A 23,843-nucleotide genomic window follows, 5' to 3' on the forward strand; every position below is an offset into this window, starting at 1 on the left:
TGAATGATTACCTAGATATGTACAGAAATGTTACATTCTTCACATCATGTAATATTTGTAAGAATATGTAAAGTGAAACACAGGAATAACCGTATCAGAACCACAATTCACCGGGCGAGTTGGCCGTGCGCGTAGAGGCGCGTGGCTGTGAGCTTGCATCCGGGAGATAGTAGGTTCGAATCCCACTATCGGCAGCCCTGAAGATGGTTTTCCGTGGTTTCCCATTTTCACACCAGGCAAATGCTGGGGCTGTACCTTAATTAAGGCCACGGCCGCTTCCTTCCAACTCCTAGGCCTTTCCTACCCCATCGTCGCCATAAGACCTATCTGTGTCGGTGCGACGTAAAGCCCCTAGCAAAAAAAAAAAGAACCACAATTCGTCGACAATTTCCATATTCCGTTGTCTACAAGTAAAGGAATGGAATAGACCTATGCAGTTACATAGAAATTCGGGCTCTAGCAATCACGAACGTCGGGGAGACTGAGCATGGTGCATTGACGAAGAAGTTAATAATAATAATAATAATAATAATAATAATACTAATAATAATAATAATAATAATAATTACCGGACTGAGTGACTCAGGCGCTGGTTTTCTGAGCCCAAGTTGGCAGGTTTGGTCCTGGCTCAGACCGGTGGTATTTGAAGGTGCTCAAATATGTCAGCCCTGTATCGGCCTATTTTAGTTATGGGGGAATAGTTCTTATTTAGGATTAGTTTTGGAGTCAGGCAATCCGTTAGAGACATTGCAGTACTTTACCAGCGTGTGGAACAAGGTTGCCATCGAATGCGTGCAATGACTGGAGTGTTAGAACATATCCGACAATCAGTGAAGCGGCGTGTTGAGGCGTGCGTGCATTCAGGCGTATTTTGGGACATTTTGAGAACTTCTTAGAATGCGGTGACCCTACTGGTACATCAACACGGCGACAGCTACTCGACGAGGGATATACCATATAAGGCTGTTACCAATACTTCCCATACAATGTTCAAAAGTCTATAACTAATAAGCGATCGACCGCAGGGCATATATTCATAGGGACTTTTTGTGCTGCTTTGTGATGAACTATCGATGACGCCTCCCCCCCCCCCCGATTACTTTCCACATGCTTAGGTTTCATTAGTTCATATATTTTTCTCGTTTTTCGCGACCTCTTTCTCGCGTAAAAGTGTTCATTAGTTAAAGGGTAGCTAGCCTATTTTATGACCATATACTTTTCAGTTTGTGAGATCCCGTTGGAGTTCGTGGGCTGAAGTGAGGTTGAGAATGATTTTTCTAGATTATTTATAGTATTACACCAGATTCATCACTTGGAAACAGACGACGTGGACACAGTGTCTTTGTTTTTGTTTTAAAATTTAGTGTCTGGATGTAATTGTTAATAATCATCCTGATTGTGTTGAGTTTTATCTTTAAGTATTTTCCTGATCTTAATATTATCTGCATGTTTTCTTAGAACTGTAAGTCACAAGGCTGGCAATCATAGGATAGAAAGTTGCTTTTGAAATTAAGTCTCCTGGTTGTAGAATTATACTTTTATATTATTTGCATTAGATTTTTTGCCAAGTTTTTACATACAATTAAAATCACTTGTATTATTGCAGCGAATGCGCTTTGTGTAAAGCTGTCTATGAGTGATAACCCTGAACCTTTTGTCTGCCCTCAGTACCCACCATGCGCCGAAGAAACCGTCAGTTACATCTATCAACCGCTCTGAGAGTTACAAGGAGAGGATACACCAGAAGGTAAGATAATCTGAATAGGGCTTTTAAGTCTAACATTCATTTCCATTATATCTAAATCCCATCTTTAATAATTTCCTAAAGCGTTCTATGCTAAATCGCAATCAAGGGACTACTAGGATAATTAGTAGTATTAGCGGACAGTTCAATCGTACATTTCCCCAATTTTTTCTTAATTTTCTCCTTCAGATATGCAGTGTGGAAAAATGTTTGAACCGGGCTGTTATGTAACTGTACATGTTAAGCACGGAAGTCATGCTGTTGGCAGCTATTATTGTGCGTAGGTAGGAAGGTGATGTGGTTATTAATTACCTCATTTGTGTGCTTACATGATTAGGTGAATATTTTGTGGAAATGCAAGCTAAAAATGTCACACACAGTTTATTGTAAAGAACATAATTATTTCAGTTACATCATGTGCTTGGAGTTACATAAAGAAAAATATCCATACTTAAAATAATTTCTTGGGGTATAATGGAAAAACACAAGAAATATGGATTATTTGTATTAAATATACTTTCTTCTTATTTAATTATTTTATTTTCACCCTACTATATTTCACTATATTGTATCAAAGTAGTTGTACTTTGCATTGCTGCTCTTCGGTAAAAGTTGTAGTTGTTAAAGATGTAAACATCCGTATAATATAAGCTCACCGGACAAAAAAATTAAGTCACCGTATTGCACACGCACAGATGGATCGTTAAGCCTGTACAGATGGGGGCAGCGAACGAGTCCCGTGCTCAGCCGCCGGCGCACTGCCTCTGCGTCAGCATAAGTCAGTAGCGATCAGTAAGACATTGATGTTTCAAGCGGACAGTGTACGTCAATATGGATAGATGTAAGAATATGACAGTGGCAAAAAGGGGCAACCGTGTTTGGCCGTGCCCATGGCCATAAGTGCGTGAAGTTCACGGATTTGTTGGTGTTTCGCAGCGAACTGCTCAACGTGTCTACACGCAGTGGTATACTATACGTAGCCACGAAACACGTCAGAATTGTGTTCGGAAAAAATATCCTGACTAAGAGGGACCGGCTTGTGAATCTAAAACTCTTCCAAGCCCGACACGAAGTGTTGCAGTCAATGAATGAAGGTCCGTCCCAACTTGTTAGCGAGAGAACTTTGCGACGAGAACTGTGTGCAATGAACATTTGGAATAGATCGCCTCGCTAGAGGTCATTGCTCACACAGGTACATAAAGCTACGCGCCTTCAATGGGCTAGAAATCATCGAACGTGGACAGTAGGTGACTGGTGAAACGTAATGTGATCTGCTGAATCACGTTTTATCTGTATTCCAATGACGCACGTCGTCAAGTGCACCGAAGGCCAAATGAAGCATTTCATGCTGGATGTATATAAGGCCAGTTTCAAGCCGGAGGTGGGTCTGTGATGGTTTGGGGATATTTTTCGTATCATGGATTGGGCCCGCTCACTGAGGTGTCCACTAACATGTACCAGCATGTTTATTTAAACATTGTGGAAGATCAGGTGTTGCCTTTCAGTGAACATCTGCATGATGAGTATGCTACTGATACCCCGGTTTTTCAAGATGACAAAAGCAAAGATCACCGGGCTGGACGCATATGCGACTTGTTTTATGAACACTCACCCTTCCTCGATTGGCCTGCAAAATCACCTGACTTGAACCCCATTGCAAATCTGTGAGACATGTTGGAATAACGGGTAAAACGCAGACATCATCATCCCCTTAATTTGGTGGAATTGCCCGATCAAATCCTCAGTGAGTGGCCTAAACCTGGGTGCGACGTTCTTATGCAATCTTGTGAACTCACTTCCTAACCGAATCCAGACGGTTATCAAGTCCAGGAGTGGAGTTACTCGGAATTAAATGATGCTTGTAGTGATTTCTCCAGGAGTGAATAATTCTTTTGTCCGGTGGGCTTAAGAAGCGTACAGAAATATATTCTCAGATCGAAAATCACTGCAATTTAGCTGAATTGTTTTACAATGTGCTGAGCCGAGTGGCTTAGAGTGTAGAGCTCTGGCTTTCGGTGCCCAAGGTTGCGAGTTCAATTCCAGTTCCTTCGGGTGGTATTTGAATGTACTCAAATCGCCATCCTCGTGTCGGTAGATTTACCGGAACGTAAAACAAGTCCAGGGGGACAACATTTCCGGCACCATGGCGTCTTCCGTAACCATAAAAATAGTTTTCAAACATAAATCTAACAAAATTAAATTATTATAAGAGATTTTGAAAATAGCTGTTCATATAGGTGAACCGGCAGCACACACAAAATTGTGAGAGTACTGTAGCACCTATAACGAAGTACGAAGTCTCATTCGATCAACTTAAGAAGTGTGCAAAATTGCTAGAAACTGAAAACGTTCGTTTATAAATGTTAAAATAGAGTCATATAACACTCACTAACTCATCGCAATATGCATGATACCGCGTAATGTATTAAGTTCAGGTTTTACGCAATAGTTCCCTTAAGGGATTGAAATTAGGGTTGATCCCTAAACAGATTAAAATATTTATTCATACAAAACTGTTTGCCATACAAAGTTGAAATTTTACATAATGGTTGCCCTTTTATGTTTTCATTATTTATGTATTAGATGTTAAATAAGACAGAGTGTTAAAACATTCCGCTTCTTAGGGTGTTAAATGGAGTAAGGACCCAAAAACAAAAATTATCATTCCTCCAAAGCCATGTGACTTACGAAGTTGAAATTTCAAAACTAACTTTTTAATTCCTTGAGATTTCAACGAGTACTGCAGTATCGACTCAGTCATCACAGGTGACCCAAGGGGTGGTGGTGGTCGTGGTGGTGATTGTTTTAAGAGGAAGTATGACTGGGCAACCGTCCTTTGCAGAGAGAACGTACATACCGCTAGAATTTCTCAGCTCCATGTCCGACTCGTTGGCTAAACGGTCAACGTACTGGCCTTCAGTTCAGAGGGTCCCGGGTTCGATTCCCGGCCGGGTCGGGGATTTTAACCTTAATTGGTTAATTCCAAAGGCACGGGGGCTGGGTGTCTGTGTTGTCTTCATCATCATTTCATCCTCATCACGACGCGCAGGTCGCCTACGGGTGTCAAATAGAAAGACCTGCACTTGGCGAGCCGAACCCGTCCTGGGATATCCCGGCACTAAAAGCCATACGACATTTCATTTTCATTTTTTCTCAACTCCATTACAAATTCAGAAATGCCCCCACACAAGCTCATCCTAAAAGTTGGTGCATTGTTCTGCTCATCAGAAACGTAAACTTGGGCTCAGGATTAGTTAATGGAGTTCGCATGGTACGTGACTTAATTAAACGACCTATAAAACTGGAAGTTATTACAGGTACTGGAAACATTGTTTTCATGCGAAGAATTAAATTAATTTCTACAGATCCTAACATGCCTTTTCCATGACAAGACTGCGATTTGGGTCACGTAACTGTGAGCTTGTATCACACCAGGCAAATGCTAGGGGTGTACCTTAATAAAGACGACGGCCGCTACTATCCCATTACTATCTGCTTACCATCCGTGCGTCGCCGAAACCTTCGATGTGTTAATGCGACGTTAAAGTTACACCGAGAGAGAGATAACCCTACAATTCCCGTTGGCTGCCATTTGCAGTGACAATAAACAAAACCCAAGGTCGGAGTTTCAAGAAAATAGGAATCTATCTTCCCAAACTAGTGTTCACACATGGACAACTGTATGTAGCATTTAGCCGCGTAAACAATCCAGTTTTTGTTTAAAACACATGTTAATAAGGTAAAAATAGTGACACTATACACTAAAACATAAAATAAATCTGCTCCATAATACAACAGGTTCATATTTATTTTGTTTTGATTGCTTGGTTCCATTTTTTTATGATCATAAAGCTATTTATGCTGCCACAGGCTACTAGTTGTTCTTGTTTCGTTGAGACCCCTTGGACCACGAGGTTCCTAACTCTGGTGAGCTTTCTTCTTCTTTGCGCTGTGTGTTGCTTTCCTTTCCTGAGACCACTTGACTCCCACTCCAGAACGCAATGTTTTAGCTGTCAGTGACTTGAAAGTGTCGGATGTTTTGATTACCATTCTAAATGTATCTCTGTTGAATATATCTATGGGATCAATTTTTAAAAATTCTAGACTTTTTCAACCAGTTTCGTCTATTTAGCATTTGTCCCCTTGTCTGTAGAAAGGATGCTGAGGATTGTTGAGGTCAGTCTCTTGTTGTCCATTCTGACAATGTGACCGCAGAAGATATGTCTCCTCTTTCTCATGGCTGATGTTATGCTCCCTATACTGTATGTTGGTAGAGCTCGTTATTATGCCTAATTATGTATTCACCTCCCTCTTTAATGGAACCCATGATTTTTCTCAGATTCTTTCGTTCTCTCAGTTCCAGATTCCTGAGTCCTTCCTCTTTGACCATGCTCAAGCATTCTGAGGCATACAGTACCGAAGGTCTTATTACGTTTTCATAGTGTCGAATTTTGAGGCCAAGGGAAAGGGATTTGGACTTGTAAACATACTTACAGGGATGGAAAGCTCTCTCCGGTTTGGTACACTTGGCTTTCATGCTTAGATCTTCACTAACGTTCGAAGTTATCCATTCTCCGAGATATTTGTAGGAGTTAGTCTTCTTTATTACTGTATCCCCATGTGGGATTGAGTTGGGCGCATCTCTGATGTTGGTGATGAACTCCTTTTTGTTAATGGCAATCCTCAACCTTACTCTAGTTGCTATTTGACTGAGGAAGAGAGTTGGTATGTAGCTTCCTCCATACTTGATGCTAGGCCACTAGTTCTATATATATTTATTCCATAGAACTCTTTAAGTACGTTATCACGGGGTTGTGTTATTTTAGAACTATATCCCAACGTAGGGTCGGCATATCAGGGTGTCAAGTGCATGACAGAGGTGTGATAGCTGAATTATATCTTAATTGAATTCTTAGCTAGACAACTGCAGTTCTAATCTCGGTCAATGCATGCGGCTCGGATTCCAAGTAAAACTGGAAGGCCCTTTCGCCATGATCGATATACGCTTTTCTTCTTCTGGTGCTCTCTCTCCACAGAAGGTTGGTGACCTTCGTGGATTAATTTCTCCTATTTGGTGTTTCTCGTATCAGAGTTCCCGTATCGTGTATGTTGAACCACTGTTGGAGATTCTGCGCTCAGGCCATCCGTGGTTAATTAAGGCTGCACATGATCTCCCGGCACGACAGAGTACCTTCTCATTGATGATTCGATCTTGCCAATCCATGGGCTCTTGAACATTCTGCAATACATCCACATTGCAACGGCCTGTAGTTCCATCACTGTCGAAGTCGACACCGTAAAGCAGATACGTTACATTTCGCGACTCGCCAACGGGTTTCGAATAGGAGGTCATGGCTGGACACAATACGTTTTCATTTCACAATAGTACCAAGAGTCGAATCGAGTCGAGCAAAACTAGAAACTAGCTTGCTTGTTTGTTTTCTCAAAAGTATAACAGATCTGTAGGCCCTGCCAGGAGATTTCTTGACACGTTAGCATTCGAGTAAAAATCCTTTTTTGAAGACTTTTAACGAGGAGTAGTAGTAGTAGTAGTAGTAGTAGTAGTGGTAGTCTATTTTCCATTTCGCCATTCTGCTGTTATAACATTGGGTTGGCTTTGGCTCACATTTCTTAGACCTTCATCCGAATATTTTTGATAGTCATGGAACTTCCCGTGAGTCTGATGCGTTGAGGCTCTCAGAAAAGAAATATTGGCCGTATAACCGCGTCGTAAGTATATATTTAGATTTTCTGTTCGCTGGCAAGGGACCGTTTTCTGCATGTTTAACTTGTGATACAAAAGCTGCCCAATTTTCTGAGAAAACTGAATGGCATCAGTATTACTATAGATATCATGCTTGAAAGTTAGTGGGTCGTCGATTGCAACCATTTGTTTGAGTTCAAGGAGTTGAGTCTGTACATCTCGTTGCGATCGCGAATGACAAAGGCTTTAGCACCTCTAGTAACCGTGTTTAGCACTATATGAATATTCACATTCCGCCCAGACTCCGTGGCTCAAAATGGTCAACGTCGTGGCCTTAGGTTTAGAGGGTTCCAGGTTCGATTTTCGGTGGGGTCCGATTACTTCCGTTGCTTGTGTTGGTCTCAATACACACCTCTTCATAAGTGCACACGTAATAGTTAAGACATACTTCCACTTAAGGTTGGCGTCAGGAAGGGCAAACATGCGTAAAACAGGGCCATGCTCACACGTGGGGACGCAGTTTGCACTCGCAACTTCACCTGGGTGTGGGAAAATCAGAAGGAGAATAATGTCCATATGTTGATAAGTATGTCGCGTTACTTCCACAACAATAATAATGAGCACTTTCAAATATTACCGAATTGAAACAGGATCGAATTGGAGTTCAGAAGGCCAGCGTTCTACCGCGTGAGCTACTCAGCCCGACACTTCCAGGCTTTAGATATCTTTGCTAGTGGCTTTACGTCGCACCGACACAGATATGTCCTAAGACGACGATGGGATAGGAAAGCGCTAGGAGTGGGAAGGAAGCGGCCGTGGCCTTAATTAAGGTACAACCCCAGCATTTGCCTGGTGTGAAAATGGAAAACCACGGAAAACCATCTTCACGGCTGCCGACAGTGGGATTCGAAGCTACAATATCTTTAACATCGCTTGTATCTAAACTGAAAAGATAGTAGAGTGTTCTGTAAGGCACCGGTTTCGATTTCCGGTCAGCCCAAGGATTTTAATTACCTACTAAGAACTGAAACGGGATTCACTTTGTCTCGTGAGATCAAACTGCAGAGCTGCGTGAAACGAAAGGCAACGGATCCGGTCACGAAGCTCAAGGAATATAGTCACCGGGTGAGTTGGCCGTGCGGTTAGAGGCGCGCGGCTGTGAGCTTGCATCCGAGAGATAGAGGGTTCGAATCCCACTGTCGGCAGCCCTGAAGATGGTTTTCCATGGTTTCCCATTTTCATACCAGGCAAATGCTGGGGCTGTACCTCAATTAAGGCCACGGCCGCTTCCTCCCAACTCCTAGGCCTTTCCTATCCCATCGTCGCCATAAGACCTATCTGTGTCGGTGCGACGTAAAGCCACTAGCAAAAAGCAAAAGAGGAATATAGTCGACCTCGTGGTAGTCCAACCATCGGGCCGGACAGCAGTCGTCTTGGCAGACAACGTGAATGCCGGGGATTTGTTATGATTATTTTTGGTAAGGTGTCACTGGCCTGCACTTAATATGCTCCAGTTATCGCAGAGTAGACTGCATAGTGAAATGGTGAAATATTAAGGAAGTGTTGATTCCAAGTGACTAAGTTTGTGTCTGGTCTTTGATACACTTTTACCAACTGCTTTGAGGTGCATGTTTAAATCGTATTTTCATTAATACTTTATTCTGGCAACATACAACAACGCATCACTTTCTTCAGTTAAAAACACATTGAAAATAATATGATACGAGAAGTAACGGATCCGGTCACCAAATCCAAATATTGTGGCTGACCACGTGGCAGTCTGGAATCGATAGAAAAGAGAATGCTTCTTGGCGGTAGGGAGTAGGTAAGCCAAGCAATAGCGTCAGGGTATCTTTAAAATTATGTGCCTACAAGTAATTATCATTACTTGAAAAGCTCGTGGTTGTGGAAACTTTAGTCACAAGCTTGCGAATGAAAATAGTTTGGCGCTGTTTTATACTTTTATCAGTTAAAATTTCGAATTTTGCAAGGTTTTTTGTATTCCTGAGTGCCAAACTATCTTCATTTTCGAGTTTGGGATTTTAGAGCGAACACATTTATGATAATGTAGAATTGGAATTAATTTAATACGTTGAGTTAATTTTCAGTTTCCGTTCTTTTCAGTCATTAGCAGTTTCTGCAAAATGGAATTAATTCATTGTAAGAACTGCAACTAGAACTTCTGAACTATCAGAATATTCGTAAAGAAGAACTGCTTTATTTTGGAACATGTTGTACCTATTGTTGGATGAACTGACGGTTGCTGTGTTGCATTAATGTTGCGCCTGTAAGCTGTATGTTTACCGTGGGGTGGGCACAATTTTCAGTTTGCCCATCGTACCTCATCCATTTGCATTCTTCATCACCCTCGAACTCCGCAAATCACCCTTATTCTCCCTCTTCCAGTGGTATGCAGGCACGCGAACATTATAGCAGGTGCGCCGCTTCAGTTGGGATGGCAGGGAAGGTTGGAGTACTTATCGATTCGTCTTCGCTCTCTCTTGCTACTCCTGGGCTTATTGGTCCACGGGGAGAGAGAGAGAGAGAGAGAGAGAGAGAGAGAGAGAGATGTGTGGGGGGGAGTGCGCGCTGAACTTAAAGTGGAGCACATCGGTAACTTGGCAGGTTCGATCCTGGCTCCGTCCGGTAGTATTTGAAGGTGCTCAAATACATTAGCTTCGTCTCGGTAGATTTACTGGCACGTAAAAGAACTCCTGCGGGACTAAGTTCCCGCACCTCGTCTCGGAAAATCGTAAAAGTAGTTAGTGGGACGTAAAGCAAATAACATTATTATTATTATTATTATTATTATTATTATTATTATTATTATTAAATTGTTATTAGTTTTACGCCCCACTAACTGCATAACAGTTTTCGGAGTATATCATTGTTGATATTGCGATCATAGCCTTTTTCATTTCATCAGTTGCACATGCGTACTCCGGGCTTGGAACTGCGACCGCCTTAATGAAGAAGCTGTCGACAATGGATGTTCTGAATACATTAGGGTTTTTACTTAGCGTCACTCCAAGAATTTTTTTACTTCATTTCCATTATTTATGTACCCCTTCCTCTTAAAGATGCCTTTATTGAGTATTTATGTTGCTTCAAATATTATTTTTGATATAAACCGCGACCGATTAACATCTGAGCAATGCATAGTTAGAAATTTGGTCATAGCGGCAAAATTACTAGATATATAATTATTTTTATGGCAAATTAAAAAAATATTGTATTTATGGTTCTTGTTGTGGGTTACTGTAGTCACGTTCTAGTTCGTGAACCATGGGTAATGGCTGAATGGCTTAGTAAGTTATCCTGAGAGTCGAGAAACCAGCTGATATGGGAATAGGAGTGGGCATCTCAGACATATGACCCTCCTTGTGCTCAGGTGGCTAGGACTGTACAGTCCACCGACGGTCCCTAACCCGTTACAGGAGAGATTCTCACTGGCGTTATGTGTAAGCGATTCGCAGAGATTTATCGAGCTCAGAATATTTTGAGCAAACCTCGGGAGTAACGGAGACCCACTTCCATTTGACATGAAAAGGAATCTTTGGAAACAGCGTTGCGAATGAAAGAGAATTCGATGGTAAGGTAAGGGTGTATTCTGCCCGAAGGCAGGTCCGAACTTCCGCAGAGGTGAGCCTGAGCCGGAGTTTACGTACGGTAGGGTGGCCAGTTCCTTTCCGCAATTCGATGGAGAGCTGTCAATATTAATAGAGCTTAAGGAAGAAAGAAAGTGGAACTGGTTGAGTGAGCAAAGAGGATGCGTCTGGATGTCTCAGTAGTTAATGATATTCTGTTGGGGGGGTAGTTAATGATATTCTGTTGCGGGGGGGGGGATAACTAGGAAGAGAGAGAAGATTATGAAGTGTTCTTAACAGGATTTAAAATTGGAAGGGCAAAGTGTGGGATAGGAGTGTTTATCAGGAATGATATTACATGCATTCTGTTAGGCACGTAAATGAGCGAAAGGTGTGGGGTAGATTCAGCAGTTGAAGGAATTAGGACGAATATTGTCACATTGTATTCACCATGTGAGGGTGAAGATGAGGATGAAGTTGGCAAGTTTTATGAAGCACTGAGTGATATCGTGGGCAGTGTCAACAGCAAGGAAACGGAAGCTAATAGGAATGGGAAGCGTTTACTGGACTTCAGTGCCATAATGGGATTAGTAGTCGCGAATACATTCTTCAAGCATAAGGCTTCACCGCTACACTTGGGAGGATAGGGGCACCAGCGCCATAATAGAATGTATGTCATAACCGAGTTTGAATTCAAGAATTCTGTTAGGTATTTTGGGGATTTTTCTATGATACCGACCACATTCTGATCTGTAGTGAGCTAAGTACCTTTAGGCCTCGGTTAGACAAAGTGAATTTTTCTGCAGGCGAATAAGTGTAGAGAATATGCAGAACGAGGAATTAGAAGTACATATATTTGATAAGTGACAGCGAAAAGTTGCAAAGAACAGGCATTGAGTGGGTTCAGGATACTGTAATAGAAACAGTAATGAAATGCATAGGAACAACAATATGTAAAGGTGAAAAAAGCGGACTCTTGTAAACGTAAAAGGAAGGTGTGTCAGAAATGGTTCCAGACAGGGACTGATAGAGATGGGGAATTGTATGTAAGTGAAAGAAACAGAGCAAACCAGATAATTGTTCAATCCAAGAAGAAGTCATGGGAAGATTTCGGTAATAACCTGAAAAGGCTTTTCTCAATGTTTGATGTTCCCATCTAATCAATAGTAGGCATATATATATAATGATAAATATATGTATTTATGTTTTTATATTTTAAAAATACATTACAAGACTAGTTTCCATCCGTCTATATCTTCAGCTGATACATCATATTACTAATAACTAAAATAGCATTCACTATTATTAAAATGTCACTATTATCGTTTTTAAAATATCACAGACTAATTCTACTGTTCTGAATCAGTGGGTCGTTAAAACTGTTTGCACCAGTCAAACACACTTCACAAGTGTTGCTATTTTATGCTGTTTACTGTTTCTGCCATAGATTTCAAATTTTGAAAATGTGAAAGGGAATTTATATTTAAATGGACAATCCTTAACTTTAGTTTATTTTCAAATGTATCACCAACATTTATCATCATACCTGAAATATTATCTTTTCCTAGCAATAATTGGACATCTAGGTCATTTAATTTTAGTAGTTACCTGCCAAGAAAGTTGCATCTCTTAGCAATGATATTTCATCAAGTCCGTGATAATGTTGCCCAGGAGATGATTTCATAAAGTCTCTTATCTCATGCAGCAGACAACAGAACCGTTCGAGTGTTTTCCACCCTGCTAAGTCACCTTACGTCTGCATGAAAAATGACGTTACCATACTCAGAATCGTATATACTTAAATTATTTCTGAAGAATCAAGACGGGTAGAAGACGATCATAAATATAATTCATGGCATGAGTTACGAGTACAATTTTCATGATATAATCGAACCTTAAATCCTTTGCGCAAAAAAAAATATTGGTGGATAATGCTATTTTGAAAATGATTCATCGTTAGCACAAAGAGAAAGATATCCATTATGTCTACCAGTTATAGGCGGTGCCCTATCTGTTCTTATAGCAACAAGCTTTGAAAGTGGTTACTATATTTGGCAAATTTAAGGAGTGCATTAAACATGTCTTCTCCCCTAGTACGTCCATGAAGTGGCAGTATTTTGAGAAACTCTTTCTTTACTATAAAAATCATCAAAAACCATTCTAGAAAATACAACTCAGCAATATCAGACATATCAGCACTTTCATCAAACTGGAGTGAAAAACATTCAGACGATGCAAATCCTGATGTAATTGAAGTTCCATATTATTATAAATTTCTTCAACCCGCCTAATAGTAATAGTCTGGTGAGACAACTGAAATCCTTTGATTGAAAATATAAGTGCAGATTTATGTTTGTGAGAATCTAACAGAGATTCAGCTGCATTTGACCGCTCCTTTTACCACCTCCCCATGAGTGAAAGCTTTCTTCCCTTTCGTTCGAACGTAACAAACGTTGTAAGAAGCTATTGTCACATTATTCGTTCTCTGAACTTGTCTCTTAAACGCACATTGTTGCAATGCTAATTTAGACTTTGGGTCTTTCACTTTGTGTTTCCTTAGTTCAGAATTCACTGGAGATTCGCTGTTAAAGTTTTGGTGATTAGTTAACAAATGTCACTCTGCGTTACTTAGGCGCTAGCCCTCCACAGTAAGAGGTTTGTGATGGCTTTCCTCTTATTGCAACTACATAGACATGTCGAGTGATTCTCTTTCTGAATCTCTGTTCCATCCTGTCACTTACTGCTGGCATGCAAAAATATTGTTTTCAAGTATTAATTAAAATTTAACTTGGAAATGAATTGTTAAAATTTAACTTGGAAATGAATTGCGAAGGGTGCCACAAATGGGCATCGCGGGCACCGTGTTGGACAAGGCTGATATAAACAACGTAGGTGACTCCATATCGAGCACAGTGCAGTATGCCAAACCTCGTTTTCGTGAAAGTTTTATGAAAATCATTCACAACAAATGTATTATTATTCATTGTAGAACAGTTTTATCATATCATCATCTTACATACCGGTATTTTTTAAGAACACAGTTTTATCAACTGTTGTAAATTGTGTTAACATTATCGCCTTACATGGGCTCATTTGACTGTTCACCATTATCGATACCTAGTTCCTACGACTTTTAAGGCAAAATACTCTACCAATATTGCATGACAGTTGTAATTAGGCAGAGTGTCAAACTGTGTCATTTGATTTTAACTTAATGTATATTTTTGTGTTTTTGGAATGATAACTCAATGAGTGACTGGAGATTTTATAGTACTGAGAAGGCGGAATTTCTCTCAAATTATAGCCTACTTAGCACTGTCAATACGGGCTTATCATGATTTATTTCATGCGACAGTGCATAGCCTATATTGTTTGCAACGCATCTTTCAATTGATAAGTGGAAAAAATAGTGTGTGCCACTCTATTTTGATGAGAATAATTGCTAATTTTAATTTTATTTAGCCGGCCTCATTATCAGACTGTAACAGCCTGCCTCTTATCCTTTGGCCCCGGGTTCTATTCGCTACCAGGTCAGGGATTTTTACCTGAATCTGAGGACTGTTTGGAGGTCCACTTGACCTACGTGAGAACAGTTGAGGAGCTATCCGACGGTAGGTTAGTGGCCTCGGTCTAGAAAACCAAGAATAACGACCAAGAGGATTCGTCACGCGCTGACCACACCACATCGCCTCTTAATCTGCAGGCCATCGAGCTGAGCAGTAGTGGTCGCTTAGTAGGCCAAGGCCTATCAGGGTTGTAGCGCCACTGGGTTGTTTGTTTTATTAAAGTATGAAGGCTTTCACGGCCGGTGTCAATATAATAAAATTCTTCCGGGCTGTTATGCCGTGGTCCACTCCTCTCGCTTCTCCCAGACGTTTCGACTACTGCTGCGGTAGTCATCTTCTGTGGTGTCGTGTAAATACGCTCTCCTGTATCCCGCTGGCGACTTATTTTATTATATGTTTGTTATATGTTTACATCCTTTTAACAAGCAAGTATTGCCACAAATTTGAAAACAGATTGATCTGCTACACGAAGTACATATTCTGAAAGATTTTAAAAGGACACTTTGAATGACATACCACAACCACATTTATCCCAAGTATTTTTCTTCAGTATTGATTGGTATACTTTTTTTTCATCGTATATTTTCATGTCCCTCGGGTTTCAGCTGTGACTGTACTCGAATAATCCCAACTCCGAGTTGTAACCTTGGGTGGCGGCATTGATCGCGCCTCTCTATAACGCCCTTGCTGAACGGTCGCCAATTCGGTGCTTACTCTTCATTTTCTTTGTGCATTTAGAAATAAATAAGCAAAATGCGGCAACGGGCTGCTCACCATTAGAATAATCAAGGAGATACAGTGGTGGTCAAAATAATAGAGCCACCTGGCAAAGGTTTGGAGTAAAGTGCAAATTTATTACTAGACATGTTTGTACTATGATGGAAACAAAATTTTACGTTGTACAGGAACCATTACAACAGAGTACCACAGTCAGTTATATAGATAACACAACTCAAACTAATCAATAATATTCAAAAGAATACCAGACCACAGGGTCAAAAAAATAGAGCCAATTGGCACAAATATTTTGTACTTTATCTCAGTCTTATGAAATTTACAGGAACAGTCGTTTTTGCAAAGGAGTGCATTAGTACTTCGTGGGGTAACCCTTATTTTTGAGGATTGCCCTGCACCTCTTACCCATAGAGTCGACTAAACGCCTGCATTCGTCGCTGCTGATCGCATACCAGGCTCTCTGGATTTCTTCCCAAAGTTTATCTAAAGATGTAGCTTTTGAGCGGTCAATTCTCTTGTCTACGATCTTCCATAAGTTCTCAGTGGGTGATGCGTCAGGGAATTGAGGTGGCCACTCTAATACTTCGATATGGTGATCTTGAAAAAACTGCCTTATGATCCTTGCAGTATACTTTGGATCGTTATCGTGCCGAAATTTCCATTTCAGCGGCATTTCCTCTTCAGCATAAGGCAGTATCACATTTGCCAAGATGTCTTTGTACATTTCTGCGTTCATTATGCCGTTGATACGGTGTATTGGATCAATGCCGTACCATGAAAAACATCCCCATACCGTAACACTTCCGCCACCGTATTTCACAGTTCTTAAAGTGTACTTGGGATTAAATTTCTGGTTTGGTGGGCGGCGCACATAGACTTTTCCGTCTGAGGCAAACTTATTATACTTGGATTCATCGGACCAAAGGATGTTCCTCCACCAAATATTAGGTTTTTGTTCATTTCTCCGGGCGAAGGCCAACCTTTTCCGAACATTAGCTTTTGAAACATGTGGCTTCTGTCTCGCAATGCGCCCATTCAATTTTGCGGATCTCAGTCGTCTTTGAATCGTTGAAGATGATGATTGAACATCATTTTTGTCGCTAAACAAAATGGCTTTCAGTCGTGGTGTTGACAAAAATGGGTCTTTCTTTACTTCCCTAGTGATGGGTCTGTCTACGCGAGGAGTAGTTACACGAGGTCGCCCCCTGTTCTCCACCTGCGGATTTGTTTGTTTTGCCAGTCTAATGGCGTACTGGACTCGTTTTCGCGAAACGGGTAAATCTTTAGCTATTTGATTCATGGACATCACACTTGTGAACATCCGGAACATTAGTATACGCTCATCATTACTTGTATGCTTTGCTCTGCCCATCTAGAAGAATGTAAACAAAACCAAACGTCAATTTACATACAAAATTATATTGAGTGGAGGTTTGTTGACAAATAATATCGCTACCCCCTAAAACAACTGTCAATTTGAACGGGACTTCTGTAAACCGGCTCTATTATTTTGACCTATAAGATTCGTACCTTTATGCCTCTTTTCGCACGTCTACCTCAAACGCTTCCTTTCGCACGACTACAGATAGCAGCGACGTCTTCCCTGATGTTGTCTAAAAGGGACTGACAACACGGTACTCGTGGAGATTTTGCGAACTAATAGATATCCTAGTTCTTAATCCCGTCAGTAAAGGTGGCTCTATTATTGTGACCGCCACTGTATATCGGATGGATCAGCTGCACCTTTTTTCTTGAACATATGCAACCTGCTAATGTCAATCAGTCGTATCTTGCATGTAATCTTACACCAATATTTTTTTGTATACATGGCCCATGAGGCCATTTTTCTTTGAGAGAAGTGGTTGTTTACGGTATCATAGAAGACGCAATAGGTTGCGACCAATTATAAACATGTCAGTTCACCACCAGCGTGTACAGTCTTGACACATCAACATTGGATACAAAAGGTTTTCTTTCAAATTATGGGATAAACTGTGATACGTAAGTGGTATGTACAGTACTAGGCGGGGTAGGTTACGCCATGCCATTACTGTGAGGTTTGAAAATCGGACGATGAGGCTTCTATACACAAGAAAATTTTCAAAGTGAGAGCTTCGGTCTCGTCGTGAAAAGAGAGTTATAATGTCCGAACCTACGCTCCTGAAGTAGCCGCGTGAAATCATGTAAGGTAGATTGCGGACTGCTTGGAGCTGTGAGTTCAAGCTCCACCCTATTTTAATTATGAGTATTTAATTTTCATTGTTGTACTTTGGTAGGCATCCTGTATGAAGATTTGACTTTTCTGAAGTCTCTTGATATCATTTTAACGAACATGAAAAAAAATCAATATAATATCAAATCCAACTTATTGGGTGTCTAAAGAACCTGGAGATAGTAAAGGAATTTGTATACCTGAGGTCTGCCATCAGTGGCACGGGAAGCTGTGAAAAAGAGATCGAAAGACATATTGTCCTAGGTCGAGCTGCAATGGTTAAACTCAGTAAAATCTGGCAGAACCGGGCAATATCAAAAGTTACGAAGATGCGCTCGATGGAATCACTAATGTTTTCAGTCTTTTTGTACGTCTGTAAGACCTTGACCGTGAATGCTGGAGACAAAAATCGAAATTATGCCTTTTAGATGTGGTGTTGGCGGAGAATGCTACGTGTACCCTGGACGGGAAGAACTAATGGACGAATTGAGCATCGAGAAACGTCTATCTTTTCGTGTGGGTGAGTGTTACTCCAGTTCCTTGGCCACATTTTCAGAAGTTAAGGAGATAACTTAGAAAATACAATTTTACAAGGCAATGTTGAACGCAGTAGACCACGAGGAAGAACAGCAAGTAGATGGTTAGATCAGGCGAAGAAGATCAGTGGCCGACCACTTCAGATCATGTTAAGGAAAGCTGAACACCGCTCTGGATGGAGGCATCTCGTCAAGGCTGGAACGCAGAAATGATAGAGTTAATGAGGTCTCGACACTCAGCAATGAGCTAAACGACTAGTGATGATGATGATGATGATGATAAATAATGTAGTCATAATGGCTATTACCACGTAAAACACCGACTGCGACATAATGACTATCGCCATGTTAACACCGACTGCGAACAAACACATTCCGTATGCCAGTCAACATTATACAGGACTCCTTTAACCCTGACAGTAACACGTCCATAAATATCGCTTTAGTTACACCACACGTCTCGATGACGTGCCATTCAAAGCCTATTATTTAAAGTTACATTTCGGTAGGCGTTATGCTCTAGAAATAGTTCGCACCAATTGCAAGTTTTATTGAATTCGATCATTTTAATTTACAAGGAAATGGAAGGACTGAAAAAGCAAAAGAATTGTTTCAGTTAGCATATATATATTACCATTTGATATTGAACAATTTAAAAACTTTCGTTGTAAGAAGTGACTACAATAAAAAGTCTGAATTTGATATAGGCAAACGAAAAGAAATGCGCTAGATGGCGTTCATTCGCACGACACGTCAGAAAGTCGTATGGTGTAACTGTCAGGGCTAAGCAATAACTCTTCTCACTGGGAATGTTTACAACTATTTAGGTGTAAGATATGCATGATTCCGGTAACTCTGGTCTGTGCTGCAAAATAAAAAAAATGCGTCGGGCACTGCATCACGAGGAAATGTCTGAAGAGAATTCAATGAAAATCCGTATGTAAAGTCGGGGCTATAAATAATTTTATTCACACCGAGTGAAATGTAGTCTAGGGAAAGACCTAAGAATTGTCTCAGATATCTACGTTATTAGTGGTCCTATCGATAAATACTACATAACAAAAATGATTTTCCGATCATTTATGCATTATACAGTTTTACCGTTCTGGCTATGATAACAGAGAGATTGAATGTTTGAATGTAGACTTCTGTCGCTTAGTCCCTGCCAACCCCGAACCACGAGAAAATGGGGAAACGGAATTTAATAAAAATCGGTTTATAAAGTCTGAATAAAGCACTACAGTCTAGCCTGTAAGTAATTTTATTCACGCTGGGTGAAATGGTAGTTTAGGAGAAGGTCCAAAATGTAATTCTCAAATAACTATGTTAGTAGTGGTTCTGTCGATAAATACTACAGTACATAACAAAAGTTATACAGAATTCAATTTCTGTATGTCCTGTACAGTTTTACCATACCGATTATGATAACAGAATTCATGATTTTTGCTTAGTCCATATCAACGCCGAGCATCACTAACATGGGAACATTGTCCAATAGTTTTAACTGGCGATGGTTGTGGTTTTTTCCGTGATTGACTTAAGAAACCTCGTGGTTATCAACCCATACCAACGAGGATAATTGTGGAAATGATTATCAAAATTAGAAAAATAAATAGTAAAGGAACGATCGCTTGAGGAATAAGACAAGGCGGATTCATGAAAGCAGGAAGAAGGACTTCCCTTACATTAGATGCTCTAATATCACAGAGTCGGGAGGAAACCAAATGTGAAGGCCTACAATATCGGAAACCCATAAAATTGATGAACAATCACATTACACTGACTACTGTTTGTTGTTACGTGCTTAGTCTTTTCTGCTGCCGCTCATCTCCGACAGATGGGACTGCTGCTGCGTTCCGAGTAGAACAGCCTGTCTGGATATTGGCGGGAAGTAGTTGCATAACTCCCCCCTTTTTTAAGCATGCCATTCCTCTGGTTCATATATGTTCTGATAACTACCCGTACGTGGCACACTGGCTCACATCATAGTATTCTAGCTATTCCATTCCTGCTCTGAGGCGCTGATATGGTTGTGCACATTTAATGGAAAACGGCAGAACAGTGTTCGCCGCTGTCGGATCATTCCGGCTCTGGAAATTGACACTGTTAGAACGCCTGCGTAGTACTGTTGGTGAAAATTGAGAAACTTTGCCGTTTTTTCATCTGATCGAGTATTTCATATGATAAACACTGCTTTTAACCGTGAAATTCCACTCGATTAATATTGTATTGTGACAACAATACTGACAACACAATCCAGAACCCAGATTCCGAACCACCAGACGAGGAAGAAGTAAGGGAAGTAATAAACTCCCTAAAGAACAACAAAGCATCTGGTGAAGATGGAGTAATAGCAGAACCGTGGAAGATAGCCAATGGCGCCTTTATCACTGAAGCGACAGAACTGTTCCGGAATATTTGGAGAGATGAAAAATACCAGAAGATTGGCTAGTGGCATTAATACACCCGCTACATATAAAGGGACCGAAAACAGACGTCAACAACTACCGAGGAATATCAATCTGTCATATATAAGGTTTTTTCTAAACTCCTATTGAACAGACTGACACCGCAAATTGACCACAAGTTGGGAGAGTATCAGGGTGGCTTCAGGAGAGGGCGTTCTTGTCAGGATCATATCCTGAGTCTAAAAATGATAATCAAATATTACAGTGCGCGACCAAAGAATATCTTCATCTCTTTCGTTGACTTTCAAAAAGCATACGATTCAATAGATAGACGCACATTGATGGAAATTTTGAGAGAATATGGCATCGATCAAAAAAATACTCAACTTACTTAGGTTAACACTAACAAATACCATATCCAAAGTGAAATTTCGAGGAGAGATCAGCAAACCCTTCCAGATAAAAACAGGTCTGAGACAGGGTGACAGCTTATCCCCAACATTCTTCAACGTGGTTCTAGATAAGGTCATGAAAACACTGTGGAATCATAAAGACTCAGGTGCTATAATAGGTAGTAAAAATACCTTTGCTGATGATTTGACACTCTTCGCTGAGACGGAACAGGAAGCAATAACACAGATAAATGAACTACAGGAGATAGCCGAGAAAATAGGTTTAAAAATCTTCTTCACAAAAACAGAGATGATGAGCACGGACAGATATTATGTGAAGAGAACAATGAAGACGAAATATGGCTTAGTGAAGGTCACAAAGCAGTTTAAATACCTGGGAGAGATTATCAGCAGAACGGGGTGGATAAAGAGGCCATGGAAAATAGGAGACTTAAGTTGGAAAGGCTAAACACAGCCATCAAAGACATTTACAACAAAAAGAATCTTTCCATTATTGCTAAACTAAGACATTATGACGCTGTGGTAAAACCAGTGATTCTGTATGGGGTGGGAACAGCAACACTAACGAACCTGGAAAAACTACTAAAGATTGAAGGGAGAATATTAAGGAGGATTTACGGCCCAAGCGTGGTAGAGGGAAACTACAGATTACGATCAATTAAGGAGATTTACAAAAGAACAGAAGACCTGGAAACAACTATAAGGAAAAGACGGCTGCGATTCTATTGACACATGGTCAGAATGCATCCAGCAAGGTTAAATAAACAAATTTTTAATAAAATATACTACTTGAAGAGCCAGGGGGGGATATGCCAAGCAGATGAAGGAAGAACTCAAGAGATTAGGAATTGCAGATGAAGAATGTCGTGATGGAGACCAGTTCAGGAAAAGACTTTCCAACATAAAAGTTCTTGTTGAAGAAAAGAAAGAGCGCAGAGGGGGAAGATGGACTGAAGAGAGAAGAGCGCAACATTCTGAAAGAATGAAGGCACTGTGGAGAAAGAGGAAGGAAGAAGGGATGATAAGGAGGAAGTGAAGTGGTATTTGCGTGGTCCTAAGTTTGGCCGGTTCTCAAGAAAGGAAGAAAGAAAGAAACTGACAACATTGTAATAAACCATGTGGAGTTCTGGAGTTCTGTTTAATATTTGTCCGTGTCTGTTACGGCATCACGGGATAATGGATGAGTGGATTTGAATGAAACTTGGTATTTGAATTTAGAATAAAGTTGAGTAGGATCTTGTCCAAAAAATTTAAGCGCAGCGGATGCTTCAGGAGGGGCCTAAAGCATAAAACTCGATGTATTTCTCTCACGGTTGGTTTTACACGAAAATAGCTCATAGTGAATTTTCGTTCGGTATCCTGTCCTGATAAAGTGAATAATAATGGAAATAGGTACCAATTTCAGCCATGTGAAAGTTTAAGTCCAAAGCCGGTAACTAACTTTGTAGACTGCAAAGAGTTTTGCTGTGGAGATTGTTCCGACGTTTTAAAGGCTTTATACATCTGTCAGTCTTTTGTGAATATTAACCCGATACTTGGCTTTATTTTATAGCAGCAGGAGGAGATAAGACCAAGATCAGCAATAATGAAAAGAAAATTTGTAAAAATTGAAACTGTGAAGGATCACAGAGAGCAAACGAATTCGTCGCAACGACAAACCGCTGACAGGAGAGGCATGTCCACTTATGTTCCTCAGAATCTGGAGAACAATGTGAGGGGTGGACAAAAATGCCGTCATACACATGCTAAGTGCTTGTCCCGTCAACGTCGGGTACTACAGCTAGTCTAATGTACACAGTCATGGAAATAAGTACACTGACTGACAGAGCAAATGCAACACCAAGAAGGAGTGGTTCGAAAGGGATGAAAGTTGGGGAAAAAACAGAGACGGCACGGACGAATAATTGATGTTTATTTCAAACCGATATGCAGGTTACACAATGCGCACGGCATCGACTCAGTAGGATGTAGGACCACCGCGAGCGGCGATGCACGCAGAAACACGTCGAGGTACAGAGTCAATAAGAGTGCGGATGGTGTCCTGAGGGATGGTTCTCCATTCTCTGTCAACCATTTGCCACAGTTGGTCGTCCCTACGAGGCTGGGGCAGAGTTTGCAAACGGCGTCCAATGAGATCCCACACGTGTTCGATTTGTGAGAGATGCGGAGAGTACGCTGGCCACTGACGCATCTGTACACCTCGTAGAGCCTGTTGGGAGATGCGAGCAGTGTGTGGGCGGGCATTATCCTGCTGAAACAGAGCATTGGGCAGCCCCTGAAGGTACGGGAGTGCCACCGGCCGCAGCACATGCTGCACGTAGCGGTGGGGATTTAACGTGCCTTGAATACGCACTAGAGGTGACGTGGAATCATACGCAATAGCGCCCCAAACCATGATGCCGCGTTGTCTAGCGGTAGGGCGCTCCACAGTTACTGCCGGATTTGACTTTTCTCCACGCCGAACGCCACACTCGTCTTCGGTGACTATCACTGACAGAACAGAAGCGTAACTCATCGGAGAACACGACGTTCCGCCATTCCCTCATCCAAGTCGCTCTAGCCCGGCACCATGCCAGGCGTGCACGTCTATGCTGTGGAGTCAATGGTAGTCTTCTGAGCGGACGCAGGCCGGGAGTGCAGGCCTCCTTCAACCAATCGACGGGAAATTGTTCTGGTCGATATTGGAACAGCCAGGGTGTCTTGCACATGCTGAAGAATGGCGGTTGACGTGGCGTGCGGGGCTGCCACCGCTTGGCGGCGGATGCGCCGATCCTCGCGTGCTGACGTCACTCGGGCTGCGCCTGGACCCCTCGCACGTGCCACATGTCCCTGCGCCAACCATCTTCGCCACAGGCACTGCACCGTGGACACATCCCTATGGGATCCCTATGGGTATCGGCTGCGATTTTACGAAGCGACCAACCTGCCCTTCTCAGCC

General features: G+C 41.3%; 1 protein-coding gene across 9 annotated transcripts in view; it reads left to right on the forward strand.

Moving 5' to 3' along the window:
• Positions 1-23,843, forward strand: part of RhoGEF2 (Rho guanine nucleotide exchange factor 2) — a 1,252,673-nt gene that overhangs the window by 909,280 nt on the left and 319,550 nt on the right. For all 9 annotated transcript variants that reach the window (XM_067136513.2, XM_067136515.2, XM_067136508.2 and 6 more), the window contains one exon: positions 1,669-1,747. In XM_067136513.2, coding sequence (XP_066992614.2) covers positions 1,669-1,747 — 79 coding nt within the window. The remainder of the gene's footprint in view (positions 1-1,668; positions 1,748-23,843) is intronic.

This window comes from Anabrus simplex, chromosome 1, assembly GCF_040414725.1.
Source record: "Anabrus simplex isolate iqAnaSimp1 chromosome 1, ASM4041472v1, whole genome shotgun sequence".
Classification (NCBI taxonomy): domain Eukaryota; kingdom Metazoa; phylum Arthropoda; class Insecta; order Orthoptera; family Tettigoniidae; genus Anabrus; species Anabrus simplex.